The sequence below is a fragment of the Lampris incognitus genome, chromosome 2, assembly GCF_029633865.1.
Source record: "Lampris incognitus isolate fLamInc1 chromosome 2, fLamInc1.hap2, whole genome shotgun sequence".
NCBI classification, from domain to species: domain Eukaryota; kingdom Metazoa; phylum Chordata; class Actinopteri; order Lampriformes; family Lampridae; genus Lampris; species Lampris incognitus.
In genome coordinates this window covers 5,208,700-5,230,793 of record NC_079212.1, presented here as the reverse complement: position 1 = coordinate 5,230,793, position 22,094 = coordinate 5,208,700, and the positions used below count along the sequence as shown (strand labels likewise).

Below are 22,094 nucleotides of genomic sequence, written 5' to 3'. Positions count from 1 at the left end.
GAAAAAAAGTAGAAGGGAAAATAATTCAACACACAACACAATTCCCACATCTAAACATTTTGTGTAAATAATGATTGACAAATTTCTGTTTTATGAATGTGACAGACTCAAAAGTATCTTCAGATATAACTGAGAATCGACTTAAATACAGGCAGAACACGCCATCCACCCCTTCCCATCCACCCCTGTTTGTCTGTGTTATGTTTATCTGTCGTCTTGTTTCACCCCATGTATTGTAAAGCGACTTTGAGTTTTAGAAAAGTGCTATATAAGATTGATTTATTATTATTATTAATATAGACATTGTATAACATGATTTACAACTTTTAAAAGGACAAATGACATACCAGATCAAATAATGGTTCATTACAGGAGAACATCTACACACTGAACATGAAAGGCAAGGACTTGTTTTTCAAAAACTGAAACTAACTAAAAAAATATAATGTTCCTTTTATAGTCTTCAAAACTTTTCATCTGCAACAATAGAAACGAAAGAAGATGTTCTCGTTGGAGTGACGAGATTAATAAAATACAAAACATACAATAACATACAAAATGAAAATACTCAACTATGTATTATTATGAAGCTCCTTTAGAAAAATAAAATGATTCTATTCTATTTTACTTTATTCTATTATAGGGATCATTTAAAAAGCTACAGGATTAAAAGTGACTTGTATAACTTTAATAACTTGGTTCTGCCTGCTTAAATAACTCATTGATTTCATTTTCCAAATAACACAAAGAGGTCTGACCCAATTACATGTGTGTGTGTGTGTGTGTGAGATCCTGTACAGAGTGATCTATCATGTCAGCGGGTGTGTTTGGGCAGGAGTGTGAGTGCTCCTCCGGGACACAGGAGGCGTCTCTACCTCCTCTATCTGACGCAGACACACTGACGAGTCAGGTGACCTGATCCTAAACCCAACATGGAGAGGTTCAGTGAATGTGGAGGTGAAGGTGTGGAGGTGTGTCAGTGTGTCAGAGGAGACTCTGTAGAAGGACAGAGTTCCAGCAGAGCAGTCCAGATACACTCCTACTCTGTCACAGCAGGAGGAGGAGATGCATAACTCTGTTCTTCTATTATTATGACAGGCTGTGTATTTATTACTATAACACAGCAGACTCCAGGACTTTTCATTACAGCCAAGAACAGAGTCAACGGCACCTCCTTGCCTTGTGATTCCTCTGTAAGTCACTCCTACATCAACCCTTCCTTTCCACTGCACCTCCATGTAACGGCGGTCGGTCAGACGCTCTCTACATAGAACCTGTTCCCAGTAGTCAAATCTGTCTGGATGATCAGCATACGACTGCTCCTCTATCACCTTAATCACCGTTCTGTTGTCCTCAGACAGAAGGAGCTCTCTGTGTGCTGTGTTTGGGTCCAGTGTGAGTTCGCAGGCATCTGATGGAGACAACAAAACACAATACAGCAGCGGTTGTTGAGCTAGTATTCCTGTTCTGTTTAGTTCCTTTTGATTTATTCACAGATTGGACCTCATTCATCAGTACGTCTACTCTTATCATTTCATGAATTACACTGCCGCTGAGGGCGTCCGGGTGGCGTGGCGGTCTGTTCCGTTGCCTACCAACACGGGGATCGCCGGCTCAAATCCCCGTGTTGCCTCCGGCTTGATCGGGCGTCCCCACAGACCCAATTGGCCGTGTCCGCGGGTGGGAAGCCGGATGTGAGTATGTGTCCTGGTCACTGCACCAGCACCTCCTCTGGTCGGGCGGGGGAACTGGGGGGAATGGCGTGATCCTCCCACGCGCTACGTCCCCCTGGTGAAACTCCTCACGGTCAGGTGAAAAGAAGCGGCTGGCGACTCCACATGTATGGGAGGAGGCATGTGGTAGTCTGCAGCCCTCCCCGGATCAGCAGAGGGGGTGGAGCAGAGACGGGGACGGCTTGTAAGAGTGGGGTAACTGGCCAGATACAATTGGGGAGAAAAAAGGGGGGGGGGGCTTGCCTGGAGCTGGGCCCGAGGAGGAAACACCGAGGGTGGTCTAACAGGACGCGGAAGCACGGCGGGCTAGGCCGACTGCTGGCCGTGCAGACCGGCAGTTCCGACAGTCGTCCTGGCTGACGTTGGTTCTCCGGACAGTGACATTTGTGTTTGACTGTGTTGCAAATTCACTGAATGGACTGTGTTGTTGACTGTTTTTGCTTTGCTCTCTCCGTTTCTGCGTGTTTTCGGCGGCGTGGTTTTGTTTTGGATATACGTTTTCTGTTTTCTGTGCTGCACCGCGGCGGGTTGGGAGAAACGAAATGTCGTCTCTTTTGTGTACACAAGCACACGATTGAGATGACAATAAACTGTTCCTGATTTTCACATATCGACGTCAGTATGAAGGAATCACACGGCCATTAGTGTTGAAGTTCCTTGATCAATGAGACCTAATGACTGTTAACGTCTCACCAGTGTGATGAAGACCCATCAGGTCAACCATCATCTTCATCCCCAGTAGGATGTGAATGAACAGATAGTCACACACTGCCGTGTGGACGCACTTTCCATCTGAACAGCTGAATGTGATCTGCTTTGTTCTCATGAATAAACTAAACACACACTTACACTTCCTCAGACCCGGCTTCAGCCAACACACGCCAGCATGGTCCAGCCTGGGGGTGGAGGAGAGACACAGTCACACCAGCACCTCCTCCATCTAATACACCTCCATCCAATATCAGCCCTGTCCACTGTTACAGAAGAACCAGTCTGATCCAGCATCAGAGTAGGAGGAGACATCCTCGTAGGAGACATGATGAGTGTGTGTCATCCAGCCGGTCCATACCTGAGAGAGTCCAGTCTCCAGTGTGGATCCTCCAGTCCAGCAGAGAGCAGCTTCCCTCCTGAGTCTCCTGGCTGGTTGTAGCTCAGGTCCAGCTCTCTCAGATGGGACGGGTTGGAGCTCAGAGCTGAGAGCAGAGAAGAAACACCTTCCTCTGTGACCAGACAGCCCGACAGCCTGAACACACACACACACACACACACACATGAACACACAACTTACTTTTAGCCGATGACGTCTTGGAGTGTTTAAAAAAAGAGTTCTGAGCCCCGTCTCGTGAGACACGTTCAACATAATCAGGGTTCCTGAATCGGTTTCAGCTTCACTAAACCAAACAAACCTGAGCTCAGTTAACTCGTATCACAACGCTGACCAACAACTTCTTCTGTTGACTCGGGTTTCACAATCAGACTATGATTAACCCCAGTATGCAAGAGCATGACGTTTAAGGCAAACAGTCAAATATGTGAAAGACGGAGAGGTCTCGGGACACTTGCTTCTCGGCAGAGGAGCGAGGATGAATAAAGCAGAAAAGAAGAACAGCTTATAGATCAGTTATCACGAGGAAACACACACCGCCAGGTTTCAAAGTAAAACGGGAACACAGCAGAGTAGCACGAGAATGTAAGAAAATAACAACAGATGGCTGTCCTAGCAACGCTGTCAAAAGAAAACAAGTCAAACTAAGCAGGACTCTGACACGGCGCCTTTCATATAAGGGAGAATAATCCAATACGGCTCGGTCTATAACTGCAAGGAGGTGTGGGGTAAATATTTGGGGACACACAGACCCACTGCACATATGCGTGTCAGTTAACATCAGGGTGAAACTATCCCTGTAGGTGAGGCTGAGGCCGCCTCTGCGTATCGATACGCTATAGCACACACAGGAGCGAGCGCCGCACACCACGTACCGATATCAATAGCATGAATAAGGCACTACAATGCAAAGAAACATCCAAAATAAATAAAGTAAACTGTTTAGCATAAGGGTATTGTATAGTTTCTTAAATTAGTGAAGGGAAAGCGGAGACAGCCTCGTCCCACCAGCATCGAGATTCTCTGGTAAAAGATTATGTCTCAGCGCAGAAAGCGAAATAACCCGAGATTTAAAGCTCAATTCTTGACTGGGCTGGGCGCTCCTTATGGCCGCCACTGAACCAGCTGGATGGTGACGTGTAACAGGCGTAAAACGTGCGCGTCGTGTTTACGTTCTAAGCTAGGCTACTTCTTCAGTTTTGGTGAGGATGGCTGAGCGCGAGCAACCGAAGTTGGATACAATCTGACCGACACCCTCCGGCCTTAAAAGCCGGCGTATGGAAGCGTTTTGGCTTCTATGAAGTCGAGGGGAAAAGGGACCTGCAAAGAGCCACACTGTACGCAAGCTGTATCTACCTAAAATAAAATATTTTTGGGAACACAACAAACATGAGAAACCGTATTTCACTTCTCCACCCGGAGTTGGAGGAAAAACAGCCGGTTGTAGTTGCTGCCAACCAGAGAACATTCGAACAAGTGATAGCAAAGCTTCCACCAAACTTGGAAAGGGCGAAGCGAATCACAAAGTCGATCGCAACTTTTTATTGCCGACGACTTGCCCAGGCTGCACACTTTGGAGCTGAGATACGACATCCCATCTCGATGTTTTTTCACCGACACAGCGATACCCACATCAAGGTCATGGAACGATTGAGGGAAGCGGGTAGGATAGCAGTAACATGTGATGCATGGACGCCCATTGCTGCAGAATCTCGTGTCACCGTGTGCAAACGTGGCTGAGCTGTTACAGAACATAGCAGAAGAATGGCAGCTCACTACCAAAGATGTAGTTTTAGTGACTGATAATGATAACGCCCCCCAACATGACTGTTGCTGCTCAACTTGGGTAAATTCCTACACGTGAGATGTTACGGCCACACGCTAAATCTGGCATCTCATCGAGCGCTCAAGTTGCCCACCGCATCAAGGCTAACTGGGGAGGGTCAGGCGTGTTACCGCGTTTTTCCACTGCAGCACCACAGCATGTAGACCAACTCCTGTTTTTACACAAAAACTTACGCATCCCTGTATTCACCAGCTAAGCACGTTTGCTATGTTGCACTTCCACGCATGTCCATGACTTCACTGTTGCCTATTATTTGTATTTTCTCCATTATTTATCGTTTTACCCCATATTCCACAGAAAGTGTTAGTTTTGTATGAGAGCTGGTACAGAATTCTACATTGTTTTTGTACGAAAGCTGTTTTTGATTTTAATACACAGCAAAATTTTCTTTGTTTTTTTTTCTGAGGGATTCTGTGCTCATTGCCCATAACAGGAGGATTTCGGTTGAAATCTTTATCATTTGTGAATGAGGACAGCTTTCTATGTTATCGAGTGATTGCTGAAGCCTGTGTTACATTTACAACAAGGATGCTGCTACAGGAAAAATGTTGTTTCTTTTTTGGTGTTTCTTTGCAGTGCTGGGAAACGTGACCTTTCAGTTGACACCTATCGTACTTGTAGAAACTTCAACAACTATTGGAACATCTACATCAAGTAATTCCTCCAATCAGACAAAAGGCCTCCAAAGGATGTACTGACTGCCATTAAAGTGGATGTAAATGAGGACTCAAGTGGCCCTGTGTTGGAGAGGTTTAGGAATACTGACCTGAGAGTTTCCAGTCTACATTGTGGACTCCCCAGTCCAGCAGAGAGCAGCTTCACTCCTGAATCCTGCAGATCATTGTTACTCAGGTCTAGCTCTCTCACACTAGAGGAGGTGGAGCTGAGAACTGAGGACACAACTTCACAGCTTCTGTCTGACAGATTACAGGAACTCAACCTGAATAGAGACAAACACACAAAAATATATTAGTCTATCGTATTTTAATGGCTTTAATACTTTTGATTTTGCAACCTGTTTTAATCATATTAGCAGTTTTAATAACCACCGTAATGAAACACAATATTTTCTCACCAATGGAAAAAAACCAACATGATCGATTTAATCCTTTAAAAGGTCTAATCCATACACTTACAGAGCTGTACTGGAGGCTTTGACCACTGGCAGCAACCTCTGAAGACCCTCCTCTGAAGCAGAGTATTTCCTCAGGTCAAATATGTTCAGCTCCTTTTCTGAAGACAGTAAAATGAAGACCAGAGCTGACCACTGAGCAGGAGAGAGTTGGTCTGTGGAGAGACTTCCTGATGTCAGGTACTGTTGGATCTCCTCCACGAGAGAATGGTCATTCAGTTCATTCAGACAGTGGAACAGATTGATGCTTCTCTCTGGAGACAGATCCTCCCTGATCTTCTTCTGGATGTACAGGACTGTTTTCTGTTTGGTCTGTGATATACTTCCTATATTTTTCATCAGTCCTCGTAGGATATTCTGATTGGTCTCCAGTGAGAGGCCCAGCAGGAAGCGCAGGAACAAGTCCAGGTGTCCATTTGGACTCTGTAAGGCCTTGTCCACTGCTGTCTGGTACAGGTCTGGTTCTGAAGACTGCTTGGGGGTCGAGGATGTTTCTGACAGCAGATTGACGCCAGTGTTGATGAATGAGAGAAAGACATAAAGAGCAGCCAGAAACTCCTGAATGCTCAGATGGACAAAGCAGAAGACCTTGTCCTGGTACAGCCCACACTCCTCTTTAAAGATCTGTGTGAACACTCCTGAATACACTGAGGCTGCTCTGATGTCAATGCCACACTCTGTCAGGTCTGCTTCATAGAAGATCAGGTTGCCTTTCTCCAGCTGTTCAAAGGCCAGTTTTCCCAGAGACTCAATTATCTTCCTGCTGTCTGTATTCCAGTGTGGCTCTGTCTCAGCTCTCCCGTAATACTTTAGATTTGCCTGGATGGACTGAACCACCAGGAAGTGGATGTACATCTCAGTCAGGGTCTTGGGCATCTCTCCTCTCTCATCTGTTTTCAACACGTGATCCAGAACTGTAGCAGTGATCCAACAGAAGACTGGGATGTGACACATGATGTGGAGGCTTCGTGACGTCTTGATGTGTGAGATGATTCTCCTAGCCTTCTCCTCTTTTCTGAATCTCTTCCTGAAGTACTCCTTCTTCTGTGGATCAGTGAACCCTCTCACTTCTGTCACCACGTCAACCCACTCAGGAGGGATCTGGTTGGCTGCTGCAGGTCGTGTGGTTATCCAGAGGCGAGCAGAGGGAAGCAGTTTCCCCTTGATGAGGTTTGTCAGCAGCACGTCCACCGAGGTGGACTTTGTGACATCAGTCCAGATCTCATTGTTCTGGAAGTCCAGAGGAAGTCGACACTCATCCAGACCGTCAAAGATGAACACAACTTGGAACTCGTCAAAGCTGCAGATTCTTGCTTCTTTGGTTTCAATAAAGAAGTTATGAAGAAGTCCCACCAAGCTGAACTCTTTATCTTTCAGCACATTCAGCTCTCTGAACGTGAATGGAAATGTGAAGTGTATATTGTGGTTGGTTTTGTCTTCAGCCCAGTCCAGAGTGAACTTCTGTGTTAAGACTGTTTTCCCGATGCCAGCCACTCCCTTTGTCATCAATGTTCTGATTGGTTTATCATGTCCAGGTAAGGGTTTAAAGATGTCTTCACATGTGATTGATGTTTCTGGTCTCGCTGGTCTCCTGGACGCTGTTTCAATCTGTCTGACCTCATGTTCATTATTGACCGCTCCACTGCCTCCCTCTGTGATGTAGAGCTCTGTGTAGATCTGATTCAGAAGTGTTGACTCTCCTGGCTTAGCGACGCCCTCAAACAAACACTGAAACTTCTCCTTCAGAGCAGATTTGAGTTTAATCCGGGGGCACACAGGAACCAGGGTTTCTGAATAAACAAATAAATCAGGAAGTCAAAGAGTGGATGTTACAGCAAATGTGAGAAACAGAAACTCTGCCAAACTCCACAGTATCAATTCAGCTCATCAAACATGGGCTCACCCCAGGGTTATGTACTCCCCCCCCCCCTGCTTTCTATTGTGTATACAGACAGCTGCAGGTCTTCTAAAGATGGTAGCTACCTGGTGAAATTCTCTGATGACACCACAGCACGTTTGTCTCTTCTTCAGGGCTCGGAGTCAGACCACGGTCGTGCCCTACCTGCCTTTGTTGATTGGTGCGATGACAACTTCCTTGACCTTAACGCGTCAAAAACTAAGGAACTTATTGATTTTAGGAGAAACAGTGATAAACCCAAAGCTAGCACTATACATGGCGAGGATGTTCAAATTGTTGACACGTATAAGTACTTGGGAACCCCGTGTCTGTAACACCATCTCATGTCTTTTCTACCACTCATTTATTGAAAGTCTTTTAACTTTTTCCTTTATTTGTTGGTTTAACGGGTTGACTGTGAAGGACAGGAATAGCCTAAACATAAGGTCTGCTCCAAGATAATTGCAGTCCAGCGGAGAGACTCGTGCTCCCTTTGGGAGAAGCGTGTGGCCCAGAAAGCAAAGGGAATTATTAGCCAGTCTGACCACGTCCTGTCCAGTGAATTCACTGTAATGCTCTCAGGCCGGCACTATAAAGCGCCCCCTAGGAAAACAAATCGCTATTCTAAGTCATCCATTCCTTCTGCTATCAGGCTGTTAAATGCCGAGAGTAGTCATTTTAAATGGATGCTTTATTTTGTTTTAAACCACAATAGTTGGCCGCCCAATGACTGCTGGGATAGGCTCCAGCATCCGCGCGACCCTGAGTAGGATAAGCAGTTTGGATAATGGATGGATGGGTAGTTGGTTTATACCTTGTCTTGTTTTTCACATGGCTTGTGGGCCTGTACGTTCACTGAATGTAGCGGTGGAATGTAACGTGCAATGCATCTCAGGATGCTTCATTTATTTATTCTTTTAACTTATGTGAATTTTTATTCTTCGCCTGGTCCTCGTGTTAGTCTGCATTTATGGTCACAGGAGGGTGCCAGTGTGCATCTCTTGCCCATGGACTGATCTAAAGATTTCTCTGACATTCATTCAGGAAGATTTCCGGCTTGTGCCTTTTCACACATGCCGTGGCAATGCCGGAATATAGATGGGGCAAATTTTGATGGGAATATATAAAAATATGGACAGTTCAATCTCCCACTGCCACTCTTGCCGTGGTGGTCATTTGTCTACAAAATCTTTTTCCAGAGACTTTTCAGCTAACTTAAGACTTGGCTCTTCTGCCTCATTATGCCGCACTCACTTAGAATTCCTGTTACTTTCTCGTACACTACTTTTCCAGACAGTTGCCTTTCAATTTCATCCTCTGCGCAGACAGAGAAGTGCTCCCTTATTTCTGAATCGATCCAGTTTCCAGCCATTCTTGAAAAAAAGAACTTGTGTTGCAGTTAGCAAATCAGCCGCGAGGCCAGGCAACCATCGCGGAATCAGCGGAGTCTTGTGATTGGTTTGCTCGCTCTACGTGAAAGTGCCTTTCATCAGACGGACATAACCCTTTACGTGTGCTTCCCTGCAATGTTACTGCTTTCATTCACAACACAGCCTTAGAGGCATTTTCCCTGAAATGATTCATGGTTTTGAAGTGGGAAATTAAGAGTTAAAGCTTTCCCTGAATATTGATCCCTGATCCCATTCATACATGACCCCATGCAGGAAGCACCCATGAACATTTCAGGGAAAGGCTGCATGTGTGAATGAGGTACAAGTACATTTCCATAAACAACATGTTCATTAATAATAATAATTCATTTCTACTGTAATAATATTTCAATGGTTGCTATTCCACCACTTGGAGCAACCATGTATTAGTTAGGAGCTCTTTACTGGGATTATGGGGACAGCGATGACGTCTTCAAGAGGTTCTCTCTGGTATTATTGTTCTGATGTGAACCAATGTCATCAGTAGTCTACACCCACATTAACCAATCAATGGTTTAACCAGATTATCCATTAGACATATTTTCATGTATCATCCAAATGGAAACTGTCTGAACCTCCTTTGATAGCTGTATATTTTCAGCAGGGTTTGGAAATAATTCCACCTCCCACTTTGCCTCTATTGACCCTTTACATGGTGTTGAGGTTTTTGAATAAAGAGTCTCTTACTGCTCTCCAGAACATCAGCCAGCTCCTGCTGCTTCATAGTCCTCAGGAAGTACAGTGTGATCTTCAGAAGTGCCTCTCTGGCACTCCTCCTCTGCTCCTCCTCCTCCTCCCCCTGTCTCTCTAAGCACTCTGGGTAATCTGTACTCAGAACCTTCTGGAACTTCTTCAGCTCCTTCTTCACAAAAGTGACAATGTTCTCCTCAAGCAGCTGGAAATGAATCAGTATATGAATTAAACTTTCATGTTAAAGTTGTGGAACAAAACATCAAGCCCATCTGTCACTGATTAAAAACCACCGATGTAAACCGTGGATCACGAAGACCATTATGACCAGAGTGGTTGTTTTTCATTTCATTTAAAAAACTGTTGCTTTATATTTACACACCATAAATATGGAGTCTAGGTCTGTTTGGTGCTCCTGAACAGACTGACCACTGAGAACCTCTGACCACTCCTGGTGGTCTCTGTGGAGAACACATGACATGTTAGGTCTCTAGATACACACACACACACACACACACACACACACACACACACACACACACACACACACACACACACACACACACACAAGGAGGTTAAAGGTGTTGTGTCCTGATGGATGCAGGTAGAAACACAAGGTGAACACCACTGTAAATACTGGTGTGATTATTAGATGAGATGAATTGCGAGAAGAAACTAAACCAACAGAAGGTTCAGAACAATTCTATGTGTCATGACTTGTTACCTCTGTCTGTTCAGTAGAGTCTGATAACAACCAAACCATCTGTTCATATCAGCTGTTTAATTCTGACCTCTGTTCAGTAGAGCGGTGTCCATCTTTGAAATAAATAGGTGGATTTAGAGACCGGTTACTCTTCATGGACATACAGCTGGGTACAGGGGAGTCTGGTCTCTCCTGGTGGGTCCTGCTAGAAACAGAGGAAGACTATTTAATAAGTCTTGTTTTGAAGATGTATTAAGTATGTATGGGTCAGAATGGTCGACTACTGTGTCAGCTTCTTTATCTTGAGATGTAAGGTTTTTATCTTGTATCAATCAATCAAACTTTATTTGAATAACATCTTTCATACAGGTTGGTGCAGCTCAAAGTGCTTCACAGATGACTGACAAGCCGATAATAAGACACGACAATCTGAGACAATTTGAGAATAATGAAAATAAAATAGAGTTGAATAAAAGCTAAACAAGAAACTAGATAAAATAAATTAAAAAGAAAAAACAAAACAAAGACAAGTAGCACCGATAAAAGGGACAGATATTATATATATAACAACAAAAATTAGAATACTGATATATTAAATAGAATAAAATTTTACAACATATATACAATAAAATAAGTGAGTAAGATAAAGTCAATAAGTAAATTGTAGATTTTTTTTACCGATGGATCTGACAAGTTTTTTCTTTATCCCTTAAATTAATTAAATAGTTGAGACAAATATATGTAGATTAGTCCTACGTCAGTTTGACAAATCACTTTTTTGAGAGGGAGTCGCTGTTTGTTAGTAAGCGATGTGTTACTTGTAGTAACACAATATGGTGCAAATAAAACAGATTAATGATATAACAATTTGTATACATGCATCTCTTTATTGTGAATGTGTTTAGTCCTAAATAACAATCATAGGTCATCACCGAAGTAAGTGGGTCCAGGAAAAGTACAGCCTGATTAAGAGAGCTTCCTTGAGACCAACTAATCGACTACTCACTCTGACAACCACCAGACTAGTTGACTTGTAAAAAACTGACTTTACCATCTTTCTATTTTGTGTCTGTTATAGGAGCCCTTCACATAATGTGTAAATATAAGAATGCAAATAGAAAAAAATGTTTATTTTGTTACACTGTCATAATTTGAACACTAGATGGCAGTGTTCACAATGTGATGGTTCAGGCGATGGGCAGCTGTTTTAAGGTCACAGGTTAAAGTATTGTAAATGCTCACAGGTATCAGGAAAACACAACTCTTACAAATGAAAGAACAAGTGAAGAAACAAAAGTATACAATTTAATATTGGAACAAAGACAAAAGTAATTTTGAAGTGTTTTGGGTCACCTTGCCTTCGCTAATTCACCACATGACAATAAATATTGTCAATAATCATCACGCTGTGATAAATAGGAACACACACCCAAAGAGAACATCTCAGTTGGACATTGTTATTGGACACGTGAAAAGAACAGTATTATCCCTCCAATGCAAGAGAGGAATAAGAACTTTGGTTTTAACGTATAGTCACTATATAGATGTGACCATAGACCTCACCTCTGGTCAGTAGAGCGGTGTCCATCTTTGAAAACAATAGGTGGCTCCATAGTCGAGTCACTCTTGATGGACACACAGCTGGGTACAGGGGAGTCTGGTGTCTCCTGATGGACTGGGCTTCAACACAACACAACACAACACAAACAGACCATTGACTCTGACTGATGATGTTATGATGACATCACTGCTGAGCTGTCATGATCTGTAACTGTCACGGACAGTTAGAGATCCTCATCTTACCTCTTAGCTTTGGTCTGGCTGTCATGTTCTCCAGACAGAGTGGTTTTAGAGGTAAGACCTCCCTCCTCTCTCTCCTCAGACACATCCATAGCAGGGTGTAGACCTTCACACAAACACACACAACATGCTGTGTTAGTTGGGCACATTCATTATCATACGATTTTGATTAGAGGACCAGTTATGTGTAGGCTCGTCGTCATCTTTCGTATTAGTGACATGTCACATACACGCTTGAGTGTATAAAATACTAGAACCACCTGCTGTCTGCATCTAACAGACGGACCAGAAACATCCAGAAAGAATGATGTGAAGCCTTGTGGACCATCGAGACCTGGACTGTTTCACAGGTAGTTGTGTTAAAGGCGGTGGATCTCAGTGTAGGGAGGCGGCAGTGTTTTTTCCACTCAGTAGAGGAACAGTTGATCAAATGTACTTCAGTCAAACTTTTTTTTTTTGGGGGGGGGGGGTTTCCCCCCCTTTTTCTCCCCAATTGTACTTGGCCAACTACCCCCCCCCCCCTGCCGAGCTGGGGAGGGCTGCAGACTACCACATGCTTCCTCCGATACACGTGGAATTAACAGCCGCTTCTTTTCACCTGACAGTGAGGAGCTTTGCCAGGAGGACGTAGCGCGTGGGAGGGTCACGCTATTCCCCCCCCAGTTCCCCCTCAGCCCTGAACAGGCGCCCCGACCGACCAGAGGAGGCATTAGTGCAGCGACTAGGACACGCACCCACATCCGGCTTCCCATCCACAGACACGGCCAATTGTGTCTGTAGGGATGCCAGACTAAGCCGGAGGTAACACGGGGGATTCGAACCAGCGATCCCCATGTTGGCCCATTTCAGTCATACTTATCCAAGCTGTCAGAGCAGCTGTGAGACTTTCTGCTTAACTCACCAACAGAACGAGGAGCGACAACACACTATAACCTGCTGGCTGCTGTCGGTTCTGTCTGGATACCACTGAGAGGAAAACACACAAAACATTCTTCATGAAATGTTCAGCTCAACACCCGAGTCGGGCAGAAGTGCTGGAAACCACGATGCAATGAATTCCACTGAATATTCACACCCGAAAGCAACCAAAAAAAAAAAAAACCTTTTGAAAGACTTTACCACCGTCATTTGTCACAACCCCGCTATACAGTTACACAATACAAAGTAGCAGGAGGCAGACGAGTCACCATACATTTAACACGTGTCCTGGTAGGATTGGTACCTGGTGAACTCAGGTCCCCATCAAGTCAAACAGACCTTCTGTCTTCATCCGTAGAGGACACACCGAGAGAAGATGCTTCTTGTTCTCTCTGGTCGGCCCTGGGTTGTCTGTGGACATTTGATCACATCCTCATGACTTCAGTATCAAAGTCTAGAAAAGTCAGCATGACATCAGACCAGTCTAACCAGTCTAACCAGTGGTCAGGGTCAGCATGACATCGGACCAGTCTAACCAGTCTAACCAGTGGTCAGGGTCAGCATGACATCGGACCAGTCTAACCAGTCTAACCGGTGGTCAGGGTCAGCATGACATCAGACCAGTCTAACCAGTCTAACCGGTGGTCAGGGTCAGCATGACATCAGACCAGTCTAACCAGTCTAACCGGTGGTCAGGGTCAGCATGACATCAGACCAGTCTAACCAGTCTAACCAGTGGTCAGGGTCAGCATGACATCAGACCAGTCTAACCAGTCTAACCGGTGGTCAGGGTCAGCATGACATCGGACCAGTCTAACCAGTCTAACCAGTGGTCAGGGTCAGCATGACATCAGACCAGTCTAACCAGTCTAACCGGTGGTCAGGGTCAGCATGACATCAGACCAGTCTAACCAGTCTAACCAGTGGTCAGGGTCAGCATGACATCGGACCAGTCTAACCAGTCTAACCGGTGGTCAGGGTCAGCATGACATCAGACCAGTCTAACCAGTCTAACCAGTGGTCAGGTCTAGTCTGCGCCTGACAACGCACATTTAACTGGATGTCGCTTAACTTTCTGCTTTTAAATTCGGATAAAACCGAGATGCTGGTCGTTGGCCCTGCTAGACACAGACACCAATTTGATCAAGTAACGACAACGATCCACAACTCTGTGGTTTCACAAAGAGTGGCAGCCAAAAATCTTGGTGTTACGTTTGATCCCAGCCTTTCCTCTGATAAGCACATTAAAGAAATCACCAAGACTGCCTTTTTCCACTTACGCAACATAGCTAAAACTCGGTCTTTTCTCTCCATGGCTGATGCAGAGACTCTAACACATGCATTTGTTTCACCCAGACCTGATTACTGTAATGTTCTGTTCTCAGGTCTGCCACATTCTAGTACTAAAGGTCTTCAGATGGTTCAGAATGCTGCTGCTGCCAGAATCCTAACTAAAACTAGGAAATGTGACCATATTACACCAATTCTTGCCTCCCTTCATTGGCTTCCTGTCCATGTTAGATCAGAATACAAGGTGCTCCTGCTGACTTATAAAATCCTAAATGGGCTTGCTCCATCCTACCTGTCTGAGCTCCTTAAACCTTACATGCCATCTCGAGCACTTCGTTCTCAAAATACAGGGCTCCTGTGTGTACCCAAAGTTAAGAAGAAGTCAGCTGGTGGCAGCAGGGCCTTTTCCTATCGGGCTCCATTGTTGTGGAATAACCGGCCTGCTGCCATCAGACCATCAGAGTCTGTTGAGTCTTTAAATCCAAACTTAAAACTCATCTTTTTGCCTTAGTTTACAATTAGCTGCCTTTAAGTTGAGTGCTTCACAACCTGGACTGGATGGCGGGTTGGTTTTCTGTCTCAATGAATTTACCAACCAATCTTCTGCTGACGAGATTATCGAGTATAGATTATGACGAATTGATGACTTAATTGATTATGGCTAACGACTATTGCAAACTGTTCTCTTCTCTAACATGTCTTTTCTCTCTCTCTGAATGATGTCTTCTCCTTTCTCTTTCTCTGTGTTTGAATGGTGTCATGTGAGTCTCTCTTGCGTGCACGTGCGGTCGGTTCTCCTCCCAGGTCTCCGTGGTGATGGTGGTCGCCATGTGGCTTCTGCCTGCCCTTCCTCTCCTCACCTAAGTTTTTCTTATGACATGATGATGCTGGTCACGTGGCTTGGGTCCTGGACTGCTCCGTTGGCATGTGGACACTGCTTGGCATCCTGTGCATCATGTTCTTCATAAATTCTAGTGTCCATTATAATTCTGTTCTCCTCTTTCAGTGTTGTGTTATGTAAATTGCGTGAACACAACATCCATTGCACGCTGTCCATCTTGGGAGAGAGATCCCTCCTCTGTTGCTCTCCCTGAGGTTTCTTCCTATTGTTTCTCTCTGTTAAAGGGGGTTTTTAGGGAGTTTTTCCTTATCCGATGAGAGGGTCTAAGGACAGGATGTTGTGTTGCTGTTAAGCCCACTGAGGCAAATTTGTAATTTGGGATATTGGGCTACACAAATAAAATTGATTTGATTTGATTTGATATAAGGTTGTTTAGTTTATCGGTGTCCACCAGATCGAGGATAAGAATCACATCTTGGACGGTGGACTGAAGAAAAGCCTCAAAACTCAGAATTGACATTGAGGTGGAGAAACTTTTATCAATTTAAAATTCAGTAGCCGAGGTAGAAAGTCACTGGTTATGAAAATCTGTGACATGACAATTAATAGCTGCTGTATTTGTGGCCCCTTATGAAATCGTGTCCATAAGCTGCTTATCTTAGGTGATTATAATGTATGATGGATCAATTCCGGTTATGATTACTTACAATGATGACATGTCCACAGGTGTACTTACCATGTGATGTTTTTAATTTTGCACTCTGCCCTTTTGTATTCACCCAGATGGTGGGGGAGGGGGGGGACTTTTGCATTTGGCTGTGCTTAAGCTGGCTATGCAGTGTAGTCAACATGCTCTGATGAAGGCTGTAAGAGCCACAACACCTTAGCCCAGCCACAACGAAACACTGAACACTGATTTTAGTTCAGCCTGTGTGCCAGCTCTGCCACTTCCTGTGCTACCTTCTTCTCAAGTGTCTTCGTGGCTGAGCACCCAGCTCCAACTCAGAGGAGGCACACCGGCTGGCCACCTGTTGTCTCGGCTGAAGAAGCCGAGGGTGCTTGTCTGTTGACATAAGGAACTGTCTCGACTAAAACAACACCGAGACTCTGATTTACCTCAACTTTCACCTCACATTTATGACTGTGAGACACTCCTCTGTCCAGTGTTGCTCCGCCTTTTAAACCAATGAAAACCAGTTTGGTCTGTTCCTTGGCATCTATCCACACCACTTCTCCTGCTCTCAGGGTCGCGGGGATGCTGGAGCCTATCCCAGCAGTCACTGGGCAGCAGGCAGGGAGACACCCTGGATAGGCCGCCGCCCCCCACCCCTAGGGACAGTTTAGTACGGCCGAGTCACCTGACCTACATGTCTTTGGACTGTGGGAGGGAACCGGAGCCCCCGGAGGAAACCTACGCAGACACGGGGAGAACATGCAAACTCCACACAGAGGACGACCCGGGACGACCCCCCCAAGGTTGGACTACCCCGGGGCTCGAACCCAGGACCCTCTTGCTGTGAGGCGACCGCGCTAACCCCTGCGCCACTGTGCTGCCCAACATAGCATGTATGAAAATTAAAAAAATAAAATAATCAATCATCATGGGGAGAAACATACAGTCAAGGTGAAAGCAGAGAGCATGCACAGAAGTAAGATGTGTAGCTGGGTCAAAAATTCACTCAATAGCAATAACCAGTGCCCATCATGGGTGTAAGTAGGCCTGTGAATTGCATTATAGAAAACATGACAAGTTGAAGTCACCATTCAAACCAGATGGAAATCCACCGTGCTCCACCTTCCAGGAGACTCTGGCTAGCGCGGTTACTTCTACGGGTGGGAAAAACTCTACCAATGCCAATAAATTTCAAATCGGAAGTCAACTATCCGGCTTTCTTGAAACGTCGCGCTACCGAAGACGCGGAGTCTTGTCTGTGGCTCGCGCTGTGATGCTCGTTAATGTGAACCCGGACCACAGGCGTGTTATGAGACAATGGGCCCCTGGACACGGACACGTGTGGAAAGTACCAGCAAGTGCGGTTTAGAACAACTAGAGCATCTTTTGTGAGGAACAGAATTATTCACGGATCCACCGTCTCTGTCCACTAGTTTACAGAAGGGATGAACGGCTTCATTACTTACAGGTGACGTGAAGGTAGTCTTCGGTTTGAACACAGGCTCACGTGTCAGGTCTACGTCACCAGCCGGTTCTGTCCTTATGAACCAAGTACTTCAATTTGATAGTCCGAAAAAACTTGAAAAGTTCCACCGTAGTTTGTAAGGGGTTAGCAGGAGGGGTTGGGATGAGAAGACTGGTCTCATCACCACTGAAATCCAGGTCCGCGAGGTCGACCAGGAAATCACTCCCTACTTCGTGTGGCTTAAGACTCCTTGATTGGTCATAGGTTCCCCCTGTTGTAATGATTAACCAAGATTTAACGATTAACCAGCTAACCTGTAGTTTGACCCTTATTTTATATATGAAGACACGTTCTAGTCCAATCATAACACTGAGACATAAAGCAATAAATCAAAGGTCATGTTCCTCAGAGTCGTTCCAGGTCAGCAGACTGCTTTAACAGCCATGTATTGGGCTGAACCAGAGGAAACATCCTCCAATGGATGAATCAGTTCTGGCCTTCAAGTCTATAAAATGAATATATAAACTGATCCTCAAGAGGCAGTCTAAGTTCAGCCAATCAGGTGAGACGTTTATCTCACGGGAAGTCGCATGGCAAGAGACCTTTTCCCTGGAATCCATGCCAATAGTTTACATGGTCTGATGTGATGCCTTGGTGCGAGTCGTCACGATACTATTAAATCTTTCTATGGCAAATGTTATTTGAATATACGTTGTTGTTTAAGCAGCGCTTCTATGTTTGTGATGTGTAATTCTTATTCAGCTGGAGTACGCGACATTAAATCAACAACAGACTTTAGAAGAGACTCTGGAAAAAAAGACTTCTCTGTAGTGGAAGCAGTCTGTAAGATGTCTCCCCTGACCTCCATCATAATCCTCTGCTCTCATGGACGAAGAGCTTCACTTTCTTTAATGATCACAACTGTTGATCCCCAAAGTCCCATATAGTACCAGCCAGGACCAGTTTCCCTACCTTTTCCACTGGTTTGAGCTACTTTGACAATTTGAGATGATCTCACCAGTGTTTTTCTTCTCATGCAACTGGATATACACTGAAGGCCTCAGCCAAACTGGTTTTATTCTAAAGGTTTGGACAGGAATATAATCCATCCATCCATCCATCCATCCATATCATCCACTAACCAAACCGCTTGTCCTGCTCTCAGGGTCACGGGGATGCTGGAGCCTATCCCAGCAGTCATTGGGCGGCAGGCGGGGAGACACCCTGGACAGGCCGCCAGGCCATCGCACAGGGCCCACACACACACACACATTCATACCTATGGACAATTTTTAGCAATGCCGATTCACCTGACCTACATGTCTTCGGACTGTGGGAGGAAACCGGCGCACCCGGAGGAAACCCACGCAGACAACATGCAAACTCCACACAGAGGACGACCCCCAAGGTTGGACTACCCCGGGGCTCGAACCCAGGACCTTCTTGCCGCGAGGTGACCGCACTAACCACAGCGCCACCGTGCAACACAGGTCACAGGAATATAACCTATAACAAAAATGTCTAAAATAAAATTAAGTGTACTTTCTTCTCAGCAGTATGTTTACATCAAGGTCGATGTGCTCAAAGCATCATCCTGTACTCTTCATAGATTAGAAGAAGGTATCGTATCAGTAATGAAGTCAAAGCTGAGATCACATTCAGATAAAATGCTGATCAAAATGGGACTATGTTATCCCAACAAATACGCTGTGATATAACACAGAACATGCAGTTGATTTGTTGGGGCGGAATTAAAAACAGACAGGACTTTTCACTAGTAGGACAGCTGTAGCCGTGACTTGTCTAAAAAGAAATAAAAGAAGCCTTAAAGACAACTCGTTGCCACCAGTGACTCATAATCCTCTCTTGTGAACTTGCCGTGGTTATCCTTATTTATTTGCTTGACGTCAGATAATAAATACAGCAGGTGAGGAGGTTTTATTACCGTGCAAAAGACCGAGGCCAAAGAGTGGTTAGTGAAGTTGCAGCTGATACAGAACATAAAAATTAACCCTGAGCTTCACATTATAAAGGACTATCAAATCTCAACGGTCAGCTGGATCTGATCTTTTCTTGCCCCGGGATGGCCTGGCGGCCTGTCCGGGGTGTCTCCCCATCTGCCGCCCAATGACAGCAGGGACAGGCTCCGGCATCCCCGCGACCCTGAGAGCAGGATAGGCGGTTTGGATGATGAATGAATGAATCTCCTAAACCACTATGTGCACACACACAGCAGCCATTAAACCCCACCTTAAGTAGTTTGAGCTTCCAGTCAAGCTGGCATGTCAAATCCACCAGAGCATAATCCCACCTACTGGTCAAAAGCTGAATAGCAGTCCAGCTGAGCAGGTATGTCTGTACAGTTCAACAGACCAAGTGCTGCCATTTCACTCACACATCAAGGAAACAATGGATCAAACCACCCCAAGGCATTGTATGACTATAGACTATGGCAACATTTAAGTTCACTGAAAACCACCCAAGCAGACAGCACACCAGTAATGAAACATATTGTAGCGAATTCAGGGGGAAACCACAGGAACTGCCGCAGCCGGGACGCGAACCGGTATCTCCCGCACCGCAAGCGACAACGTCAACCTCTAGTCGAGCGGTCAGCGATGTCTCCCGCGGCGTGGAATACACGAGTTCGCGTCCCGGCTGTGACGGTCCAGCCGGGCTGCCTCCCCCCCCCCCCCGTATTCGCTACATAGGTGTCAGTAGTGGTATGGTGAAGACCGTAAGGCCATTGGAAGCGTATGCCAGCCACGTGACCAGCGTCACCATGTATAAAAAAAATAAGTCACACATCTTAGTGAGATGCATATAATATTAAAACAGGATAACAAAATTATATGGCTTTATAAGATATATAAAGAGAAAATGTGATGAGGGGGGGATGTCAAGACAAGTAGTGTCCAGGTAGGCCCTCATGGTTGTGTGGTCTGGGTCAGCTAGGCTCACCGTTTTCCCAACCCCTGATTCGGCACGCCATTTCTGCCCCTGCTTTGCTCACCCGTTCCTCATTCCCCTGCTCTCCGGCGGCGGTACATTTGCCCCGGGTTGCCCCGACTCTTTGTCAGATCGTTGTGTTTAACCTTTGGTAGCCGGGTGCTTCATCGCTTGTATTTGGGTCCCCAATTCCTGCTCCCGGCGTGACACTGGCTAGTGTACGTATCTCCTCTTCTCCGGTGTTCGGCCTTGGAGACAAACCCCTTTTTTCACCTAGAGGGAGGAGACGATTTAGCCTCTGGGTTCCGAGACTGGGAGAAGGAAAATACACACACACACACACTAATAAGATTTTTTTTTTAATTGAACTCTATTAACATACAAACAGACATTTTTAGACATAAGGTAAGTGAAATATACCTCACCTCACCTATCCCGTAACCTCTCGAGAGGTCGTCGGGGGCACCGTTGTTGAATCCACAACCAGTCCTCGCCATCTCCGTCTGTCCTCAGCTGCCCTCTGGAAGCCGGCGAAGTCAAGGCCTGTCCACTCTGTGACGTCACACAGCCATGGCTTCTTCTGTCCTCCTCGTCTTCGCCCGCCCGCCCCTCACGGTGCCTTGCAGGATGGTCTTGGCAAGGCCGGGACGTCTCGAGGCGCGACCATTTCAGTTGGTGAAATACACATTCTCATATCATTTACATTTCTATGAGTGAAAAAGGAAAGGCAGATAATCAAATGAAATATGCAAAGTAAACAATTTAACTGTAAAGATCCAAGTATGTAAACATGATAAACAGACACCTAAATGAAGTCAATGAATCTTAATCAGAGTCTAGAGAAAATAGTTCTTTTATGTTCCCCTTTGTTGCTCGTCATAAGGGCCAGTGTGTCTACGTACATACTGGACTCAACCAGAAAAGCACCAGGGTTGGGAGGGACCAAGAGAACCTTGCTTCATGTATATGTGAACTTTGCCAAATGCAAGTATACGATTTGTCATGTAGCTTATTAAAGACTTACTTTCCCATTCAAATATGGTAATGATGTCTTTATTATATATAAAATTCTCCATGTCATTCCAAAACAAATGCATAACCCTTTCTGGCTCAGCGCTCCGGAAGGCGTAATTAAGATCTCCGTCAGTAAATTTGGAAAATAATGTGTTGCATGTATGTGTAAAATTTTCAAATGGATTTCCTCCTTTTATTTGAGATACAGAGTTGAAAGGGGCACAACCGAGCCTTACGCCATTTTATGTCATCCAGTTGCGAATTCCAGAAAGGTTTCCCTCTGGGGGAAATCTTATTATAGTCATAAAGCACTTTCCTTATATTTCTTGGCACATTTTATGTCTGATAATTATATTCCGTAAACGTCTAAACAAGGTATTTGAACATTAACATTTTGATAGCCTAAGTGACATTTCATTAACTCAGTCATACCTGTGGGAACGGCCCTTATCACAGAAGTAAATTCTTTGTATTTGACCGGAAAAGATTTGGCTTTTAGGAAATTTTCGTACCTAGAAAGATGACCTTTATCATCAAGCAAATCTGTAAACAAAGATTATACCCCTTTCAATCCAGCTCTCGTTTTATATATATATATATATATATAT

At 45.0% G+C, this 22,094-nt stretch overlaps 1 protein-coding gene across 1 annotated transcript; it reads right to left on the bottom strand.

Annotated features, from left to right (window-relative positions):
• Window positions 1-790: 790 nt before the first annotated feature.
• On the bottom strand, window positions 791-12,428 carry LOC130133874 (protein NLRC3-like). Its single transcript, XM_056302111.1, has 10 exons — window positions 12,340-12,428; window positions 12,135-12,143; window positions 10,625-10,741; window positions 10,216-10,294; window positions 9,831-10,038; window positions 5,821-7,606; window positions 5,451-5,624; window positions 2,803-2,976; window positions 2,583-2,629; window positions 791-1,411 (listed from the first exon to the last, which is right to left on the bottom strand). Exons 1-10 carry the CDS (start codon window positions 12,426-12,428, stop codon window positions 810-812), a joined length of 3,285 nt encoding a protein of 1,094 aa, XP_056158086.1. The 3' UTR covers window positions 791-809.
• Between the last annotated feature and the right edge of the window lie 9,666 nt (window positions 12,429-22,094).